Raw genomic sequence first — 20,913 nt, 5'->3', positions numbered from 1 at the left:
GTTTTTAAATACAGTCACCTAAATTGGTAAAATGAAGCAGCTGATACTGCAGATGGGTAATTTCAGATGTGTATTTTTTAAAAGCAAATAATAATTTTACCTTCTGCCCTAACCCTGTGCGGTAACTTAGGTGGCCTGTGCATGTTGCATGGTACATAGCCAGTCTAGCTGACAGGGGAGCTACTTGGATGTGAATTCTCTTCCTGATATGTGTTTATGTGAACACTTGCACATGCAAATCGTATGTAGCAGACAAATATTCCTTGCATTCCAGTGAGAGTTACTTCAATTTTTTTATGGTCTAAAATAGTAGACTTCCTTTTCTTTTTTTTTTTTTTTCCTATAGATAAGTGATCTTTTGAGCTCCAAAAAAAGATCTGAAAAAGTGTGTTTTTGCATGCATAGAGGTGTTTCAGATTTGCAGTCCCATTTCCTTAAAGCTTCTGTGTGTTAACCACAAGTTGTTACCCTTCGTTGTTGGTGTGTACTTAACAACATCCTCTTGGTTTGCATTTGTGTTACATACAGTGGTGTGGACTGAGTGGTGTGGTGCTTCATCTGGATGTTGGTGAGGCATGATGGTAAAGTCAGCCAATCTAATGCTTTGGTGCTTATTGGTAGGTGCCTTAAAGTTTTTTTTCCTTAAACAAGCAAGCAGGATTTGTTTGCACTGCAAATCTGTCACCACAAAGTTAAGAACTGGAGTGGGAAAACTCTAGGGACAGCAAAGGGATTTTTTTTTGAGAATTACTGTCCTGACTCCATTAGTCACTTGAGGAACATCAAAGGAGCCAGGTTTTTTTTCTGCCTCTTTGTATACTTATTCTTCAGTGAATGCTTGTTTTCTTATGCTGAGGAGCAGTCTCATAATTTGAAGAGATTGTGATGTTTTTGAACTTTTCGATAGTATTTTCTTCATAAAATATTTTAAAGAAAATACTCAGACCGTGCTGTCAGTCCTCTCCCCCTTCTCTTCCTTATTGTCTCTCCCTAGTCCACGTCCTCCTCCCCTCCTCCTCCTGCCTTCACTCCACTCAGGGCTCTGCCAGAACGAAATACCCTTCTCCTGGCTGGGCTGCATTCCTCAGATTTTTTTTATGCTTGTGAGTTTGACCATAGTTTTTCGTTCACAATGCAGTCGTGGGGGAGAGTCCTCCTGCAGCGCAGCACAGACTGGGATGCACGGGACAGCTGGGTGTCAGCGCTAGAGCAGATTTAGGGGAGAGAAACTGCCTTTTCATACTGCCTGTGAACACTCGCTTAACTCTGTGGTTTGCACAAGTAGAGGAGACCTTTTGTTCCTAACCAGAACCCCTCTCTGCAGCAACGCTGTTTGCTCTGTGTTTTGAAATAGAATGCTTCTAAGAGATGCTGATCTGGGGTCTGCTTCCCCCGCCCCCAGGATGGAGCAGCCGGCAGGGCGGTGCTGGTGCCCGTGGCTGTTCCCCGGGGGACCGGGGGCTTCCCCTGGGGCGCAGGCAGCGTGCCTGTGGGCAGCGCCGGGCAGGGCAGGGCAGTAGAGGGGAGGGCGCCGGGCTCGCTGCCGCCTCCCTGCAGGGCTTGCACGGCCGCCGGCTGGCGCTTCCATCGCTTCCAGGGCGGTCGCTATTGCAGCCGCCCTTTTTGTTGCTCAGGACACTTGCAGTCAGCTGAAGTACTGCCCTGTGCTTGTGGGGTCTCCAGGGACCGGGGCCTAATGACTGAAGTGCAGAAACACCAAGGAATTGTTCTTGTCCAAGCTGAGACCTAGGAATGCCGATTATATTGCTTTACATGTGATACACTGCAGATGTGGCTTGGGTAGCTCCTTTTTTGTTAAAAAGATATTTTGAGCAACTGCATGTAAGCGCTATTTGATTGCATTTAGTGTCTGTAACGTAAGTTTTATTGTACTCAGTGCTATTTGTGAATTTTTCTTTTTATCTTATGCCAAATAATGTCCACATTGCAGATGTTACATACAGTATGGAGAAAGTCAGTCAAGGAAGGTTTGTTAGCATAAGCCAAATTATTAGACAAAGCAATATTCTTTCATATGGTGCTCACACAATCACAGTGCAATAAAGCTACTTGATGGAATTACAGTGATTTTATTACTACAAAGTAGTGCAGTTTATATGTTATGAAAAATATTTCATGCAACCACAAGACCATTATCTAAGATTTCCACTTGTGGTTTATTGCTCCCCCTGGAATGACCTATACTTCTGTGGTTAGCAAGAATATATGCCATTTCTTCTCAACTTTTGCATGCTATAAGCCTGTATTTCAGGGGGGAACAGGAGAGAGTGATCATTGCATTTCTGCTTGTAATTTGTCTGGGGATTCTGAACTTCTACCTTTTGGATCATTATAAATATCATTATAAAACAGAAATGTTTCTAAAGTGTAAGTGTGTGTTTTGGGAGAGCAGACATTCTGAAAACTAAGTTTTTTGCGTACGCACAAAACTTTGTTAACAGTTTGACATTTTTTCTTAGTGTTTCATTTTTTTTTCTTGGTCTCACAAGTCAGAAGCCACTTTATGTGAGGTAGACTACCCATGTTAAGCATATCCTACATTGAACATGTAGCTGTGTTTGTTTAAAAAAGATGTGATGAAAATGAGGTGTTGCTATCAATTGCTATTGAAGAGGTGATGTTTGATACTGCATTGTAGCTGTGCTGGAATCACAATTGTACTGAAGATTTGAGGTTTAACTAGAACTTTTAAAAAGTTCTGGTTAGACTTGTTGTGGATTGGAGGGTTATTTTTTGCCTTTTCCTGCTATATATAGTGTGCAGCAATTCTTTTCAGTGGTATTTCAACCATCATGCAAATAAAACCCAGTGTCTTCAGAATAATAGAGTTAATAATTAGTTATGGAAAATGTCCTAGAAAAACATGAACAACTTCCATCTTCTGGTTTGGAAAGCAGAAGGAATAGGAGAGGTCAGTTATTCCTATATGTTTGCGGTGATGTCCCAGCTCATACAAGTATGCAAAAGGGATGAAATGTCCGACTGAGAAGGTGGGCACTATATAGCCAGTTTGAACAGGATTTGATCTATGAAAACATACAATGTAAAACTAAAATATGAATTGGCCTGGTGCTGATTCTGTTTCAGCACAGGGATGTGTGAGTTTTCCACCAGAGAGGAAAATCCCTAAAGCGGCTGTCACATCTTAATAGAAGTCCTTCAAACTTCGAGAAGGAAATGTTCATACTGGACACATGTGTAGGTGGAAGTTAATGTGTCCATCATGGCTAGCCTGCCATTTGAACATTGCAAACAGTGAAATGAGCTGCCCAAAGCAGTCCTCTTGTTTAGCAGTACTAGCAGAACTTATATGGAACATAGTACAGGATCGGCATAGAGCTCCTCTGCATACCAAAGACTGTGCTGTATGGGATATTGAGGGGTACAACAAGTATTTTAGATTCAGAGAAGGTATGTAATACAACTTATTGTAAGGGTAATGTGTCATACTCAGTAACCTTTTCTTTTTGATGTGTAGCTAAATTTTTTTTCTTTGCTGTTTTTGCATACAGGAAAGTGTTTTATTGTATATTAGAGAAAAATAACATTTTTAGAATAGTATGAATGATACCAATGGTGTTTACATCATTGAAATGGATGACATTGGGAAGGTGGAAGTGGATTAACCTATTATATGGACTCATTCAGATAAGAAACAGTATGATATAGACTTCAGTAGTTTCAAATCCATGCATATAATGTAAGGGGAAATCTAGCATTCACTGAAGCACAGAATGTGATTATGTATCTGGATGTTGTTACATGTAACTTAACTGTGAAACAAGGCTTATCTACCTGTGCCTTACAGGCTTACTGAAATGGCTGTATGTGATTGAAGAAAGTGCATATGTGCACATTTTAGGCATTATGATTTGTTTGAAACATAACCCAAGTGATTCCTCACAAATAGGACAATAGAAATGTAATCACACTGTGGTGGAAATCACTGAGTTCCAAGCATCCTGATTTTCTTCTTTGCGTTTTTTTATGGCAGAGCTGGCTAAGTGCTGTTGAGGACTTTTCAGTGCTGTGTTGTGGTATTTTTTATATAACTTGAGGGTCTTCCCAGGCACTTAAGGTGTTTAACAAATAATTTTGTTCTATTGTATTTTCCTAAAGCACCCAGATGAGATTGTGTGATGAAGGACAATACCGACCTTTTAATGTCCAGACTGTTACGAGAGTGATGTGATAAACCTAATGGAAGTAGCATACTTAAACAGCTGAGACTGGTGCAGTAGACACTTTAAAATACATCTACAGTTTTGGATTTTTTTGTTGATACTAGAAGTTTAAAAATAAGGCTTCAAGGAAGGGAAATACCAGTATTCTATACTTTCGTGCAGAATGCTAGAAAATTTGCACTGTAAAACTATGAAAGCATTTGAGGCTGCAATATTGTGGTCCTAAATTGTTGTCAGTATGCCAGGCAAGTATGAAACGGATCAGTGTGAAGTGAAACAGTGCCTGTAGACAGCCAATAGGCAGGTGGAACAACAGCCGAATGAGAGCTTCTGCTTCACCTTAGCTTTATACCACCTCTAGCCATTCATTAGATTGGTCAGTAGAGACTTGCTTGAAAATAGGCAATTTATTATGTCTGGGCAAAGCAGAGAATTTTCTTATTTTCTGCTGTAAGAGAATTGTATTGTCAAGGCTGTCTGTGTAAAGGTACGACTGTGGTTTTCAGATCAACCTGCTGATTTTAGACTTGTTCAGTACTTTTGTATTTAATTCTAGCTCATGCAGAGAGTCACGTTGGCAGCCATAGTGCATAGTGATGCAGAAACCCTGACAGGTGACATTTTTCCTTATGTAGCTGGTGAGGTTTCTTTCTTTTTCATGAAAATACATATACTTTTTATTTGTTTGTAAAATAGCTGATAAATTTGTTTTTAAAAATACTGGTACTGTAGAAAAAGCTTGTTCATACTTGTTTCCATCTGCCATTATGTTGGAGTGCTTCAAGCTGCTATGCTGATATGAGCAAAAGAATTTTAGGCAGAGTATAGAAAATAATTTTAGTTTATTTTCATCAATTTCTTTCATGTTTTGTGTTCATAATTCACAAATTTACATAGATTATAATTATTAAAGATAATTTATCTTCTAAAAATGTTTTTTTTTAATTGCAAATTGGGATTTCAAATATTTTTAACAAGCAGTTGGCCTATTATGATGCTCTTGGATGAGGAGGAGGTTTCTGCTGTGTCTATAAATCTGTGTTGTCATCAATCTTTTACAGGTAAATATTACACCTTCCATACATTCCACTAGTGAATTCCCCCAGCTTCTCCATCATGGCATGAATGTGGCGTCCTTGCCACATAATGAGTCATATTTGTTGGCTCAGCAGAATGGCAGCCCAGCTAATGTGCTAGAAACATCGATGAGATCCATTACTTCTCAGATTAATGGGAAGTCCTGTAGTGATGACTTTGAGCAGCTGGTCAGAAATATGTCTCAGGTAAGCATGTCTGTGAAATGTGGATCACTGATTATCTGGAAGATTAAAATAAATGCATGTTTATTTAAAAGCAATTTTGTTATTAAGCAAACCAGAGCTCATTTGCTATATAAAACAAAAATAACCTTTTAATTTGAGAAACAATTGGCCAGTGAGGAAAACAGTTGGAAGAGAGGCCTTGACATTGTTGGCGCTGAGTTATTGTCCTTAGCTGGGCAGTGTGTCTCTCACAGATCAGCGTCCCGTTATCTTCTCATGCTCATTGTAGGACTGGTGCTCTGTGTGTGAAGGATATGCTTTGTCAGAGCATGCTCTTGTATGCATAACTAATGAAAGCTGGTTTTGTGACTTGCTTGGAAATAAGATGGAAAATTCCTTTTTGGCTTTGCTAGCATTGTTCTGTAATCTTACTGCTTTCCTGTGGTAGGCAGAAATGGTGTATGAGTCCCTTCAGTGGCTGGAGCTGGGCATGGCCAAGCATATATTCTAGCCTTTTTCTAATTAATCTGTAATAGAGCCAGACAGGAGAAGTCATCTGCTACTCTCCTGGAGAGCCTTTTTCACAGTCCTACTTTTTCCCTCTTTCTGAAATTCATTCTCTTTTTCTAGTTCTGCTTGAGAATTGGCCTGTACCCTCTAAAATTTTATAGATGCATATATCCTAGTTTAGATACTACTAAACCTTAAGTCTGTATATTTACCTATTGTTTCTTGATTTCCTCTTCTGGGCTGTAATAATCTTTAGTTCTCAAATCTTTCATAATTTTCACTTTTCTGCATGATAGTAAGAAATCAGAACTGAATAACTATGTTTCAGTTATTAGCTAGTGTAGCCTTGTCCAGCTGTAGCTGTCAAATTAGAAACTCCTTTCCAAGTTGTTTATCACATTCATTAATGCTGCTTTTCAACATTTTAAACATTTGTACCCCTTTTTTTTCCTCGTACTGAACAGGGTCGCCTTGTTGAGACCATTGAGCTTGTTAAACCTCTAAGTGGTGGTCTGGGCTTCAGTGTCGTGGGACTCAAGAGTGAAAACAGGGGAGAACTAGGAATATTTGTGCAAGAAATCCAGGAGGGAAGTGTAGCACATAGGTAAGATTACTACTGGAATATTTAGTGTACCAAGTGTTAACTGACACTGCAATTCAGTTGTGTTATTGGTGTAGTTTTTGGGGTACAAGGGGACCTTTCTCTCATATTCTAAGCCATACATCATAGCACATTTAAAATTACTTATCACTACAATTTATGTAATGTTGGAACAGGGCAGTGTATGATCTGTTCTGAATTTCTAGAAACTACAGATGTAGTTTCTCTGTGGTTTGTTAATATCTCCTTTCCAACAGGGAAAATGGGGAGGTTACTGTTCTGTGTCATGGCTTCAAAAGCTGAAATACAGATTTTGCCATCCTTGAATGCACTGAAAAACAATTCGGTGGAAAAAAATCAGTTGTACCTAGCAGGGCTGTTTCTTAGGTAGGGTCCCACTGAGCAGGTGTGAAACCCAGCTTGTAAGTCAAGCAAGGCTTGGCCTAAAGTTGTTGGACTGTTACCAGAAACTCAGCAATAATAATAGCCTGCTGAAAGTATGGTTTAGACTTCAATCCTGATTCCACAAGTAGTGTTGAGAGAAATGGATTTCTGCTGTAAGAAGAGCCTGAGGGAACAAACAAACTCAGTGGTGAATGGCAGCAGCACTGGTTCATTGCAGACTGGTGGGGTGTATCACTGTGTGTGGATTTGCCGTTCAGGATCCTGCTTCATGGTGTATTCTGTATGTTGTGGGAGGCTGCTGAGTCATCTTGGTGCTATTTCTCACTGTGCTGTAGGGAAAAATTTTCTGATTATTTGTGGTCTGAACACTGTCCTTTTAACAGAGAGCAGAGCATGGCCTACTGAGTTAATTCAGTTATGAAAAGTGGCATGCTCTATGTCATTACAAAGTTTTTTAATCTGCCTAAATTCTCCTTCTTTTTTTTTTTTTTTTTTTTTCCCCATTCCCCTTCAAGAGGTCTTTGCTTTTACTTCTCTCATTCCATGGAGTTGAGACCTATCTTTACTGAATCAGGCCCTGTCTGACTCACTGACAAGTAAGGGCTCATAAATCAGAAAAGACCTGGCAGTAATAAGTCTTCAAGAGCGTTCTGAAAAACAGTTCAGATTCAGAAGTGAAATATTATGGTCTGAAGCTAAATAGTGCTTCTCCTGAATGCTGTTGAGTACCTTGGCTTTTACACTGTAGGTCCTCACAGAAGCTGGTGTAATAGGCACCATTGTTTTCATTGCTGCTCTTGGTTTTCAAAGCATTGCCACTTTGGGATGTTGGAGACAAGACTAGAAATTTTGCTGGTTTGTTGCAGAAGAAATAGAAGCGGTAGAGGATGCAGAGGATAACTCATCTGTTTAGGCTTTATACAATTCCTTTGAAGTAGGTCTGAGGAAGGGCTCATTATGTAATTTTACAGTAGTGCTTCCTTTGACAGAAAGTGAAGAGTGATTTTTTTTTTTTTTTTTTTTTTTTTTTAATTTGTTCAGGACTTTTTTTCCCCTCATTTAAAAGGGATCTGTTTTGTCATTTTCTTTCTGTTTCTCTCTCTGCCTCCCCTTCTTTTTTTCCTTTTTTTTTTTTTTTTTCCCTTGGCTTTGTGCAAAACAAAATTTGTTTCTGTAACATCTTGATGAAAGCGTGTTCCACTGCACGGTTTGGTGAGTATTCAGAATGGGTGCACTGAACAAAGTGGAGCACTTGGTCTGTTAAGCAAGAGGCTCAAAGTCAAGAATAAACTTAAGTTCCCAGGCTGTGGTTGGGAGCGACTGAGATCTAATATGCTTAGTCTCGCATGGGGGTACAGGGAGAAGAAAGCTAGCTAGGGGGTAGTAGCCAGGGGAGAGTAGCAGTGGGATTAGCTTCAAAGGAAGCGATCACTAGGGTGCCACATCAGCTCCTTTCAGCAAAACTGCGGGGAGAGATTAAGAAGTGGGGGAAATAGAGAACAGGTTATTAAAAGTACTGGAAAATTGTCAAAATACTTTAATTTTTGTGGCAACACTTCTTTGGTTTTTCTTGTTTGTTTATTTTGTTGTCCCCCTTCCCTGTTTACACATGTGTGACAGAGATGGAAAGCTGAAGGAAGCAGATCAAATCCTTGCTATTAACGGACAACCCCTTGATCAGACAATTACACATCAACAGGCTATCAGCATCCTACAGAAAGCAAAAGATAATGTCCAGCTAGTTGTGGCCAGGGGCGCTTTCCCTCAGCTCATCAGTCCTGTAGTTTCCCGGTCTCCATCTGCTGCTAGCACAGTTTCAGCCCATTCCAACCCGGTGAGTATACCCCAGATGTCTGTGTATTCAGTTCTGGGCATGTATGCACTTACTGCATCTAGTATTTTGAGACTTTTTTTGTAACTTGTATGTACATTTCCTTCACAGTTTTTGAGATTTTTCTTCGATTTATTTTTGTTGTACCTTTTCCCATGCAAGGAGTAGAAAATATTCAGGCTTGCTGGGGGGGATCTTGATCTTGGACATATTCCTTCTTCCCATCTGCCAAATTGTCTGTATCCACCAATGCAAATACAGCATGTTTACTTTAGTTTATGAAGCTTTATTTTGAGGTAGCAGAAAAGAGGATCTTTTTTTCTCTTTGCCTTCTGCTTGGGCAAACAGAAATTTTTCAGGCATTGTAATCTGATCTGCACCACCAGGTAGATGGGTGCTTCTCTGTTGTGTGTTAGCAGTGAGGGTCAATTAAAGCAACACGAGAGCCATCAAAATACCACGTGTAGGAACATATTTGAGGACCCCCAGAAAATAGCTCTACTACATTTCCTTTCTTGTGAAAACTTTTGCACATCCAGGTGTAGAGAACATAGCTCGGAAACATGGTGATATTAACTGCACTTTCTCTTCCTGGTACCTTAGTCAGGTAGATGAAACAGCCTGTCTTCAGTTTCTGTAGGTTTTGCTATTCATTCATCAGTGGCTCTTCTTTAAGGGAGTCGATAATCAGAAGTATATGGAGCAATCAGTCTGGATAAAGCAGCTGTTTTAGTGTTTATTTTATTCATTAGCATAAAACTTTTTGTGAAGAAATTTCAAAATTACTCTTTTCTTCCGTGTGCAGGAGTAAAATTGATTGACCTAACTTTTCCTTTCAGCACGTAGGAGAGGCCTGCTCTCTTCCACTATTTGTGACACGCTTCTTTCTCTATGTGATTGCCTCCATATTCTCTTGCTTGAAAAAATGTTCCTTTCAAACCTGCTACAGCTCCTTCTCTTTTTTTTATGCGTTCCTTTCCCAGCCGTTGTATTCCCTTTGCTTTCAAATAATGGAGCAAAGCAGCTTATATGGAGGCATTCTTTTTCCTTCAGTCTTTGCTTGATCATCATTGGTTTATGTTAAGACTGCAGATTCCCAAACAGGTACTACAGGGCTTTGAATTTGCAGTACCTTGATTATTCCAAAGTAACTCCTTATTTTCAAGATCCTACCTGGTGGACCACCAGCTGTGGTTTTAAATTTCAGATGAGTTTATGGTATGGTTTGTTCTTCAGGAGAAACAATGCCAGGAACTTCCAGTCGTCCCTTCAGTACTGCCCCATGTGAGCAAGCTAGCATTTGTCTTTCAGAGCTCCTGTCAGAACATGAAGCCTGCCATCAGAGCTATTTCATTGCTGTTGACATTGGACAACACGGAAATCTTTGTTCATTACACAGGGGACAATTCTGCTAACACCTACCTTGCCATACCTGGTGCTACTTTCAGCCTTAACCTCTGAATTGGATTTATGCTTTCTCCTGTGCTTTGTTATAATGGCTGATGTGAACATGCATTTATTTGAAGATTTTGATTTCTAGTCTTGTGAGATTTCCTAGCAGCAGTGTTTTTTCACACTGACTGCAATGGGACATGAAGGTGGACAGTCCTAGGTTGCTGCTTAAATTCATTCAGCAAGTTTTTGAAAGGCCTGACCCACTACCCAGCTCTGGTTTGTACCAGAAAAATTCCAATGTTATGAAATGATCAATTTATTGCTTAAATATTATGTTATCTTGTACTTAATAGTAATTGTTAGAAAGGTCCCATATTGCCACCTTACTTTATTCAGAAACATACCCAAGAAATAAGAGAAACTGTTTTGCAAATTTTAATACATATGTCCTTATTTTAGTAATTTGAATGTTTGTATTTATTCCTTTTAGGTTCACTGGCAGCACGTGGAGACCATTGAGTTGGTGAATGATGGCTCGGGTCTGGGATTTGGGATAGTGGGAGGAAAGTCAACTGGAGTGATTGTTAAAACCATCCTTCCAGGAGGGGTGGCTGATCAGGTAAATTCAACCTACCCTTCTGTTTACTCTTCAGTAGGACGTGAAGTTACTCTTTACTTTGATAATCATGCTAAGTACTGGTAACTTTTTTCCTCATAAGTGTAAAAAAGAGAGAGTAAGTGGTGAAATTTATCTTCAGTAAAGGTGTGTTTAGTGCAGGAGATCTGTGCATTTGAATGTAGAACCTGGATTAGGCTCTAAATCACATTTTCAAAACTGTTACATTATACTGGTCAGTCTTCCTGTCACAGAATTGGTGACTTGATAACAGGGCCTGGAGATGTATGGACAAGATTTACTGATGCACTTCTTCCCTGAGCAGGTAGATGGGTTCCTTTTACAGACCTGTCTCTTTAATATTTTTCATATGGGCTAATGTGAAGCTTTTCTATTGATTGAAAGTGAATCAGTAAGAGAGTAAGCCAGTGTATAGCATTATAAATAACTGGATCACGCTAAGGGAGAAATGTATTGTATTTTGAAGTTATGGTTAATCCTGAGGACCAGATTTTAAATAGAAGTGCAAAGGTGAATATGTATTTGTATGCTGTCTTTTGAAAGTGTGTTTGGTAATGAAACCTGAACTTCAATCTATGTGCAGTTGTTAAATACCAGTAGGTAGTAACCATAACTGTATGAATTTTTTTCTATGCTCAGCTGACTGACTGCTTGAAAAAGGATGTCCTGGATATTTCCGGAGAAATTTCTAGTAAAATTAGTGTGCTATTAGGCAACCTACTTTCCTTCTCCATGTTATCATGATATTGACTTGGCACCCAAAAAAATGTCACCTGATTCATATGTCTGAAAACTGACTAAAGCTACGTGGTTTTTTTCTAATTGTATGGTATGTGGGAGAAATGGCAGGATGTTAGTAAAGTTCTTTTATCATTATTCTTTCTCTAGCATGGGAGATTGTGTAGTGGAGACCACATCTTGAAAATTGGTGATACAGATCTAGCTGGAATGAGCAGTGAGCAGGTGGCACAAGTTCTGAGGCAGTGTGGAAATCGGGTGAAACTGGTAATTGCAAGAGGTCCTGTTGAGGAGCCACCTCCACCAGCAGGCCCTCCAGGTACGCCAGTACCCATCTCCACACCAGAGAAACAGGTAAGCATCAGTGAATATACTTAACTCATGGCAAACTTTGAATTCAGACTTCCTTTTCTTTTAACTGCTATTTGAATGCCTTTCACACTTATGTTCTCAAAAGCCAGGATTTTCTTTCCCAGTAGTGGTGTTCTTAGCTGACAGTCTGGGAGAAGTTAATTATTGTGAGTCCACAATGCAAGGATCTATACACCTGAAGCGTTTGGGAATCAAGGCTTAGGACTTCCATAAGTGTGATCTGAACAACATCTGGTTTTGGGTTGCTTGTGATTGTATTGTAATATATGGGGAGTAACTGAAGCCGTGCAGTCTTCAGACAGAGCAAGCTGGCTCTGTAGCATTTCTCTTTACACCTGTCCTTATTGTCTCCGGGAGCATTTCTTATTTCCGTATCACTGCAGCCATCCATCAGACAGTTTGTCCCTGTACCAGCCAGCACACAGATGATGCTTCTTTCCTACATCACCTGGCATTACTCATTTGCTAGACATCTTCCACAAAAACTGCTACCCTTACTCCCCTGCTGATGATTGTGCTCTCTGTGCTGTTTCTCCTCTACAACTGTCAACCACTTAAAAAATGCTGTAAATATTATCATGTCCTGTCAGCTCAAAACCTCTACAAAATAGGTTATTTGCATGTTTGCAGCAAAGCCTGGTTTCATGGGAGCCAGGAAGTAGTGTTTTTCACGTATAATTATGACCAGATACATTTAAATGTGATTTCATGGAGTAAGTGAATGAAAGAAAAAAAAAAAAAAAGGTGGCTGTTTTTGAGCCTACAACCAGACAGAATTCATGCCTTACAAATAATTTTTTGTTTTACTCTTTGCTGTTGTATTTCTAGGCATTTTCTTCCCAGTTACAATTTATATTTCAAATAGGTCAGTTTGGAAGAAAAAAAGCCGTATCGATTTTTGAATGAATACCATTATTTTGCCTCTGTCTATTGTAGTGGTATCTGTAGAAAAGAAACATGTATTCATCTCCTCTTTTCTGGCTGTAAGGCAAAGAAAGTTAATCTTAACATGCAGTCTTCTGAGCATCTAAGAAGAGTGACAAACTAGTACCGTTGTGTCTCTACAGACATGAAGGAGTCATGAAAACCTGGCTGCATTTTAGATAAAGGGATCAATATCTAGTCCAAATATTATTTATTGGAAAAGCAGCAGTCTCAAAAAAAGAAGCTGATTTTGATAATTTAATCTGTATACTTCTTCAGTATTTGCATTTCTGAGGTTCTGTGATGCAGTGTTGAAGGCTGTGTCTGCAGCTGCACGATGTATAGCATTTCTAGTACCAAAGAAATAGTTCAAAGCCACCAAGTGGCAAAATCTGACTTTTTTGCCATCTTCCTTTCCGTTTCTATCCTTTTCAGTACCTTGTTACTGGTACATCTCTCCTGGCAGGAGACGGGCTATTTTTAAATTGATTCTACCTGCACAAGTCTTGATCTTGGAGGGTACACCCTGTTAATGGTGCTGCAAGCCTCATTAGTTTGGGTCTGGAGTGAAGATTATGATGGAGACAGTTTAGTTTTTCTGTTTCTTTCTGATAAATACAGGGTGGGTGAAGACTTCATGATGCTCTTAAAGCTGTTAGTGAGAGCAGAATGGCTTTCCAAAATGGGCACTTCTCATCATGTCCCTGGTAGATGTTTATACTGTAAAAATTCATGAGATTATAGAAATTGGAGCAGTTTTTTAGTGGCATTACCTGTGGCCAAAATAATCCTGTATTATCAAGCAGAGAGGTAGTTAAAGCAGTAGAAATGTATTTTTCTTGTGTTTATTGTGGTTTTGGGTGGAGTTGTTCAGATAAAGAACTGAAGTCAGATTCTCATTTGGCAAGTAGCATCATAGCTCTCTGAAGTCTTCTATTTTTTGGGACATGCATGCTCATCTAGTCAAACTGGGTTTAGTTAAGTGTCTGCATGGTTGCTGTACTGGCACTTTAAAAAATACTAGCTGCTATTTGTCATGCAGAAGGAGACAGAATAAAATAGGACTATTGCAGGATCTTGATAGATTTGTACAATATTTGTGAATTTCCATTTTAAATATGTGCATAAATATTGATGTCCATGTAAATACAATGAAATTGAAGCCTTGTATATGTAACCATACACTGATATATATCAGCTATGAAAGTGGCTAGTGGCTACCTGTTTTAGACAGCTGAAAGATGAAAAATTAAAAAAAAAAACTTTTTAAAAAGTTGAAATTAAATTTTAAAAGTTGATCTTTTTTCTTTTAATATGAACGCAGTATTGCTGAAATGGGATTTTAATATGTATTGAACTTTCATTAAAAATAAATAAATGAATTAATTACCCCCAAAATTCTTTGTTGAAATTTGAAGGTTTCTAGTAGATATTAGCAGAGATTGTCATTATTTAACTAACTGGAAGTAAATTGCTACTTTCTAAAACAGAATTTTTAAGTCTTTCAAAACCAAGAAACATAATTGCCTTGCTATTAACAGCTTTTATTATGTTTTAAATTTGACATGCGTAGGAAAAAAATAGCTATGGTTATTGACCAGGAATTTAAACAAATAGAATACGAAATATAATTTTGATCTATTTTTCTTCTTTTTAATAACACAGCAGTCTAAAGCTGGTGCTGAGGGGATCCCAGAAGGTCAACAAGCTACATATTCTAACATTTAAGCATGGGTTGTGTAACTTAACGTACAAGAGGTTCATTGTTCAATTTGCATGAATTTCATAAGTCATTTTAGTAATCAAATAATGATTTTATAGGTTAGATATTTTAGGGTTAATATGCCAGTAGAGCAGGGAGGTCATTACCTGCATTGCTTTACAGTGAGGAATGTAACCTATATCTAGTTTCTCTGCTGAACACCAAATAAGAGGAGAAGCAAAGTTGTTCTTTTTTACATTTGTGTCTAGTTTTACATGTTACTGACAGAAAAGAATGTGGTGGTGTTAATGACATAAAAGAAAAAAGCTTCCTTTCTAATCATGCTTTTCGTATTAGGCAGATACTTCTGTTGATAGCTCTGAAGATGGGGAGAAATTTAACGTCGAACTCACTAAAAACAACCAGGGATTAGGAATAACGATTGCTGGTTACATTGGAGACAAAACATCAGGTATTGATTGATTCCTGCAATTTACACTCTGTTGTGTGCTATGGTGTATGTGCATCAAAGACTTAATTTTAGTTTTCATATAGCATCTCTAAAAAAAAATCTTGACCATCTATTGTGAGAAGGACATTCAGATTAGAAGGAATCGGTTTTATTATAAAATCCCACCTCAACATTTTTTAATCAATTTTTATATTCACTCTTGTCTAAAGCTTGTGCTTATACGTGTTTGCAAAGCAAATCTAAAATAGATTGAGCCATTTTTATTAGAACTAGCTGGGCTTTTAAAATTATATTTTCATTTTTAAAAGGCTTCAACAAGATTATACATTACAATTCTGAGTAGTTTTAGGAGGTATTATTATTACTGTTTAAGCAATGTGTGTAGTACTGCTGCCAGATCAAGAATTCCTTAGTGACCTGAATATAATAAATGTTTGTTGACCTCTGGGCTGTTGCAGCCAATAAATAATTTAAATAAAGAAATGCTACAGTTCATGTACAGTTGTGTATTTTTATTTTGTAATTTCCACTACATTTTTCAGAAAAATGATCCAGAACTCTGTTAGTCATCCCTGTGAGGGATTTGGCAAGTGCAATACTGCTGGGAAGGGATGGTTGTCAAATGTGTTGTAAAATTTCTCAAAGAGCTGTTCGTTTGACTTATACCCATGTATATATTGTTAGAGAAATGTGTGGATAGATATATCCTATGTTATTAGCAGTTTATAGATGTAATTTGTTGGCTTTGAGAAGCTGGACTAAATTTTAACAATCTGTTCCATAGAACAGGATGGTCACAGTTTGTGTAAGTCTGCTTTTTAGCAGCTTCCAGTTGAATCTTTAAATGGCAAATTGAACTGTAGAACGTGTGATAGATCTGATAGCATATTTTAACTGATTCAGTGTTGGAGTATCGCCCATCTTTGATTTTAAATTATTGTGCTACATTTTACTGCATTAGAAGATATTCTTGCCTTAGAAACTAATTGGGCATCTCACTTAATTTTGTGACTTAACACTTAGTTAAAGTACAACTTTGCTGTCAGAGAAGCAGCAATCAAACTACTGGACAACAAGATCTGCGGCTGAATCTTTCATGAATGACAAATAGCAATGTCATGTTGCCATACAGCTGTTACAGGATATAAAAACACTTGGAAGTTAGTAAGACCAGCAATTTAATTATTCACAAAACCTGGGAAAACAACAAATTAAGAAAAAACAGAAGAGAATTGTCAATGTCATGACTTAAATATATTTGTAGTCTTACTCCTCTCCTAAGCTGAATATTGTCATTAGACCAAAACATAGATTTAGCCCTCCTTCCTGCTAACTTTTGTCATATAAAAGATGAGTTTCAGATCTGCAGAGGCACTGGGATGTCTCGACAGGTGTTAAAACCCATTTTGTAATGGATTGTTTTTCCATTGAACGTATTCATTTAACAGAGTTGGAGCTTTTGTTGAGAGAAAGTAGATTCTGTTAAGATTTCTTACACCAGTGTAACAGACCTGTGACCCTCAGACCTAATTTCATGGCAGTTCATGCTAGTATTTTTGTCAATTTCATGTGTACTATGCAAAATGCACATGTAGGAACTCCATAGGTTTTCACTTTAATGAGCTATCGAAGTTTCAAATTCCAGTGTATTTTTCCTGAAATGGATTTCTTTTTGTAAAATGTCCCTTCTGTAGGTGTTTTATATATATGACTTTTCCTTCTGATTCAAAATCGGTACCTGTCTAAAATGGTTCTATTTTGGGGTTTGGATTTTTTTTTTGTCTTCTTTTTTTACTGGGTCAAATACTGACTTACAGCTGTACTTCAAAGCTGGTTCAAACGTAAGTTGTCCTACTTGCTTATAATTTTCTGCGTTTGGTTATCCAAGCATGCCTTTTCTTGAGCAGTTCTTAAGTACATAGAAAATAGAGAATTTACCAGGTTAGTGTACTCAAACTGGATTTTCTGAGCTGTAGTTTTAAATCTGACCAACAGTCAGAAGTATGTTTTCTGTTGATGCTGGTTTCAACGTTTAGATTAAAATTAATTAGAATATGTCTTCTTTTGCAGCAAGAATTGGGAATTTGTCATTATAAAATTTTGAATGAAATCTGGTCCAACACAAGCTGACATTAATCAGGCTCATCCTTTAAGTAAAACATATATAGTATTATTTTCCAAAAGCATATACTTTCTTGATGATTCTTTCTTTATCTTACTTGGAGATTGTGTTTTCTTTCTTTTTCTCCCTTTGGCTGGTGTCATTAGTTGAGAGATTGTTGCATTATTTAAATTGTTTCTTAATAAATTAGTTAATTTAATTTTCTCTGTTTCTTCATCCAAGAACCTTCTGGTATCTTTGTGAAAAGCATTACAAAAGGCAGTGCTGTTGAACATGATGGCAGAATCCACGTGGGAGATCAAATTATAGTTGTAAGTAAACACACGAAGAAAGGAATTCACTTCTCTGCAAAACTCTACTTCTTTAAGTTGTAAAGAAATGCTCATATAGTACTTGTTTAAAACATTTAGGATCGGTGTTGAAATAGTGAGTCCTTTTTTTGACTGAGCCTTTGATCTCATTATCTCTCTGATTATGCTACCTGCGTGCAACTCATGTTTCTCAAGAAAATCTGTGTTGTATGTGTGTATCTTATCAGTAGGAGTTTTGGGACTGCTTAGTAAAGGCAAAGTTTCACAGTTTGATTGAAATTAAGCAACTGTTTTCAAAATGATTTTTAAAAGAAAATATTTTCATTCATAAAATGTTAGTTGTGTGGTGAAAATCAGGTTATGAATGCAGGAACCTCTTTTTTGTGGCTGTCACAGATCTGTCCTTACATTTGTGCAAAGGCATCACTAAACAACTTATGGTCTCCTTCTGAGTATGAATGTGTTTGTATGTGGAGGTATATATGGTTTTTATAATGATTTAAATGCTGAGTACAAATGGCAAAAACTGATTATTCCAAAGTTGATTTCTTCTTCTACTGCAGGTGCAGAAGGATAAGAACATTTGAGTGAGCTCAGACAAAAGAATAATAAACATTTTTTAAGTATGGTTTGCTTAAGTGTGGAGGAAAGATTAAATAACCCCAGCTCATTCTTAATTACTTTGTGTTTAGACACCAGAGTTGGAGGAAGTTCAGAGAAGGGCAACAGAATGATTAAGGGTCCAGGGGGAGTCATTCTTCATGAAGAAGGAATTAAAATAATGAAATATGTGTGTTGTATAGATACACTGAAACAACTACAGGAGTCAAGGAATATAGTATTATTAGAAGTATTTCAGAAATTAAAGGTACCAGGGGATGAGACAGAGAAAGAATGGGATGATATGGAGTTTGCAAGGAGGAGAATAAAAAATGGCATGTACTAGGGATAACGGGATGAAATTAAGTAATGCCGAAGTCTTGAGTTTCAGAAGAAACCCTGAGTTAGTGAGATAATGGTGTAGTTTCAGACAGAAGAGGCCAAAATCTTGTTCTTTAAAATATTAAAATGATGGACCAGAGATAACATCTGGCTGGCTGGAACAGTGTATGGTTGGGAAATTGGACTTCACGGTGTTCAGTAGTAGACTCCACTGTGTCTGAGGTTACTTGGCCTCAGTATGGCTGCGATCTGTAGTTCTTTCTACCACAGTGGACAGATGGGTCTCTCCTCACCCTCCCCTCCCCAGCTGTCCTGGCCATGACTGTGTTGGTTTATTCACCCAGTATTTTCTCCTCAGGGGAGGGTGTGACTGAAGTGTTTAAGCAGGCAGGCTGCACAACATGCCCAGCATAGCACGTGCTGCCGTCCTCTCCCACCTCGCAGAGCAGGTCTGCCTGACCCCACTGTGGTGGTGGGCACCTAAAGCACTTCTCCCCACTTTGCTGTGGTACTGGTTGTTACCTTGCTGTGTGGCTCTCCAGTGAAAGTGCTTAGTGTGTCCAATGTTGTTAAGTTGTCCAGGTTTTTGTTCTTGTCCCTCTGCATGCTTTGTGCTCAGGCTTACAGATGCTGAGCGCTCACCATATTATTTTGCCCTGGACATTTTTTTTTCTGGGCGGTGTCTTGTGGGCTGAAAAGCTGCTTAATCCTGCAGGTGGATGGAACAAATCTTCAGGGTTTTACTAACCAGCAAGCAGTTGACGTTTTGCGTCACACGGGACAAACAGTTCGGCTCACTTTGATCAGAAGAGGGGTTAAGCAGGAAAATCATATTCAGCCCCAGGAGGACTTCAATGCTGCTGTTGAAAAGGACTTACTGTTTCAAACAATGGATAGTAGCACAGCCAAAGGTAATTAAAACTGTCTTTGCTTTAAAATTGACTTGAAACATTTTTCTTCTCAATTGCAAAGTGGAAATACAATGGGCCAGATTCATTTTGGGTAGCTATTACTGATGGCAGAGCTGTTGTACATGGGGGGAGAAATTGGTCTACTTAGTTTGATTAATCTGTTAGACCAGTGGTATAACTTGCTACGTTTTCAAAGTGAGCGTTGAAAGCTCTACACCTCTTTGCACTTCTGGCTGAGTTGCTTCAGCACTTTGATCCTTCAAATCTTCCAAGTGTTAAGAAGGCAGTGAATGTTTTATTCATGCTCAAGGGTGAGAAGCTGCATTCAAGAGCAAGCAAAGAGATTACCCTCCACAATGAGCAGAAGCAAGTCTCAGTTCCTTTCACTCTTGTGTGTCAGTCACAAGCCCGAAGTATGAGAGGAGTGGCCTGTATCTAGATGTTATTAATAATCTGATAGGGCATTAACTGTATATGTGTACAAAGTTCAGAAGCCAATGACCAATATTAATTTTGCTGCTGATATGAGATTAGTGAAGCTCAATCTTATAGTGTGCACATCTTGCAGTATATGTGCCAGATTTTGAAAGTCAGTGTGTTTGAACAGAATATCTGCACAGAAGCTGGATACAGAGACTTTTTTCAGCTACTTGTGTTACAGGTTGATGTCAGCAGAAGTATATCCAACTCATAGACTGAGGCATAATACCCACCTTGCACAAGATTTCAAAAGACCCAGTAGTATGCTGTCTGTATGATGCTCTCTCATTCCCACCTTTAGTAAAAATCACAAAGGAAATGCTCAGAAAATGCTGTTTCTCTAGCCTAGAGTTGTTCAAGACAGCTGACAGCCAGCAACATACCTAATAGAACTCTGTGGTAGGAGAGGCTTTCTACAAGTGAAGTCTGTCAGGTATGCAGGTCTCCAAGTCCTCATTTTTCAGTGTCAGCTTCCTGAATTGCACAAAGGAAAGAAGAGGAAGAAAAAAGAAAAAAAAAAAAAGAGGGTAATAAAAGAGTACTAAAGAACGTTACATGTTTTCCAGTAACTTTTCTTTCAGTCATAGAGATGCAGCTACTGATAGTTGTGCCTTTTTTTTCTTGTTTCATTGAAAAATTCACTGGAGAAGGCAAAGCATTAACAGAAGACAAAATGTCTTTAAAATATAGTATTTCTTCTGGGCCCTTCATGCCAGATTCCATTCGCCAAATATGTATCCTATGAAGTCCAGTGTAAGAGAGAGAGTCGGTGCCCTGAAGCATGCCTGTGAGCTTGATGAATATTACAGCACATTAAATAGCTGAAAAGGCTTCTTCTTCTTTTTCCAGGTAACAGTGAAACAGAACAGGGATCCCCATCACTGCCATGCAGTGCCAATGTGGTAAATACTGGAAAGGACATGAAACAACAGGAAACAGGTTCTCAACATTTAATATTTTATTCTGTGAAAGTGCACTTGAGTGTGCTTACACAAAGATCAGCTGTATTGTGTGCCTATCTCCTGTATGGTGTGTAGCTGAGGTAGAATGTACAGCTAGGAAGTGAAAGTAATTATACGTGTACACATGTACT

General features: G+C 38.4%; 1 protein-coding gene across 21 annotated transcripts in view; it reads left to right on the top strand.

Moving 5' to 3' along the window:
• The window catches only part of MPDZ (multiple PDZ domain crumbs cell polarity complex component), a 97,095-nt gene that overhangs the window by 10,577 nt on the left and 65,605 nt on the right, over positions 1–20,913 (top strand). For 18 of the 21 annotated variants that reach the window (XM_074811825.1, XM_074811824.1, XM_074811840.1 and 15 more), the window contains exons 4-12: positions 5,267–5,488; positions 6,442–6,581; positions 8,604–8,817; positions 10,700–10,828; positions 11,735–11,938; positions 14,940–15,054; positions 17,399–17,487; positions 19,145–19,340; positions 20,670–20,759. In XM_074811825.1, the coding sequence (XP_074667926.1) occupies positions 5,267–5,488; positions 6,442–6,581; positions 8,604–8,817; positions 10,700–10,828; positions 11,735–11,938; positions 14,940–15,054; positions 17,399–17,487; positions 19,145–19,340; positions 20,670–20,759 (1,399 nt within the window). The remainder of the gene's footprint in view (positions 1–5,266; positions 5,489–6,441; positions 6,582–8,603; positions 8,818–10,699; positions 10,829–11,734; positions 11,939–14,939; positions 15,055–17,398; positions 17,488–19,144; positions 19,341–20,669; positions 20,760–20,913) is intronic. The other 3 variants (XM_074811835.1, XM_074811834.1, XM_074811838.1) reach the window with 3 other exon arrangements.

Source organism: Strix aluco, chromosome Z (genome assembly GCF_031877795.1).
Source record: "Strix aluco isolate bStrAlu1 chromosome Z, bStrAlu1.hap1, whole genome shotgun sequence".
Classification (NCBI taxonomy): Eukaryota; Metazoa; Chordata; class Aves; order Strigiformes; family Strigidae; genus Strix; species Strix aluco.
Note: the sequence above shows the minus strand (reverse complement) of the source record. Positions and strands in the feature narration are given on the sequence as shown.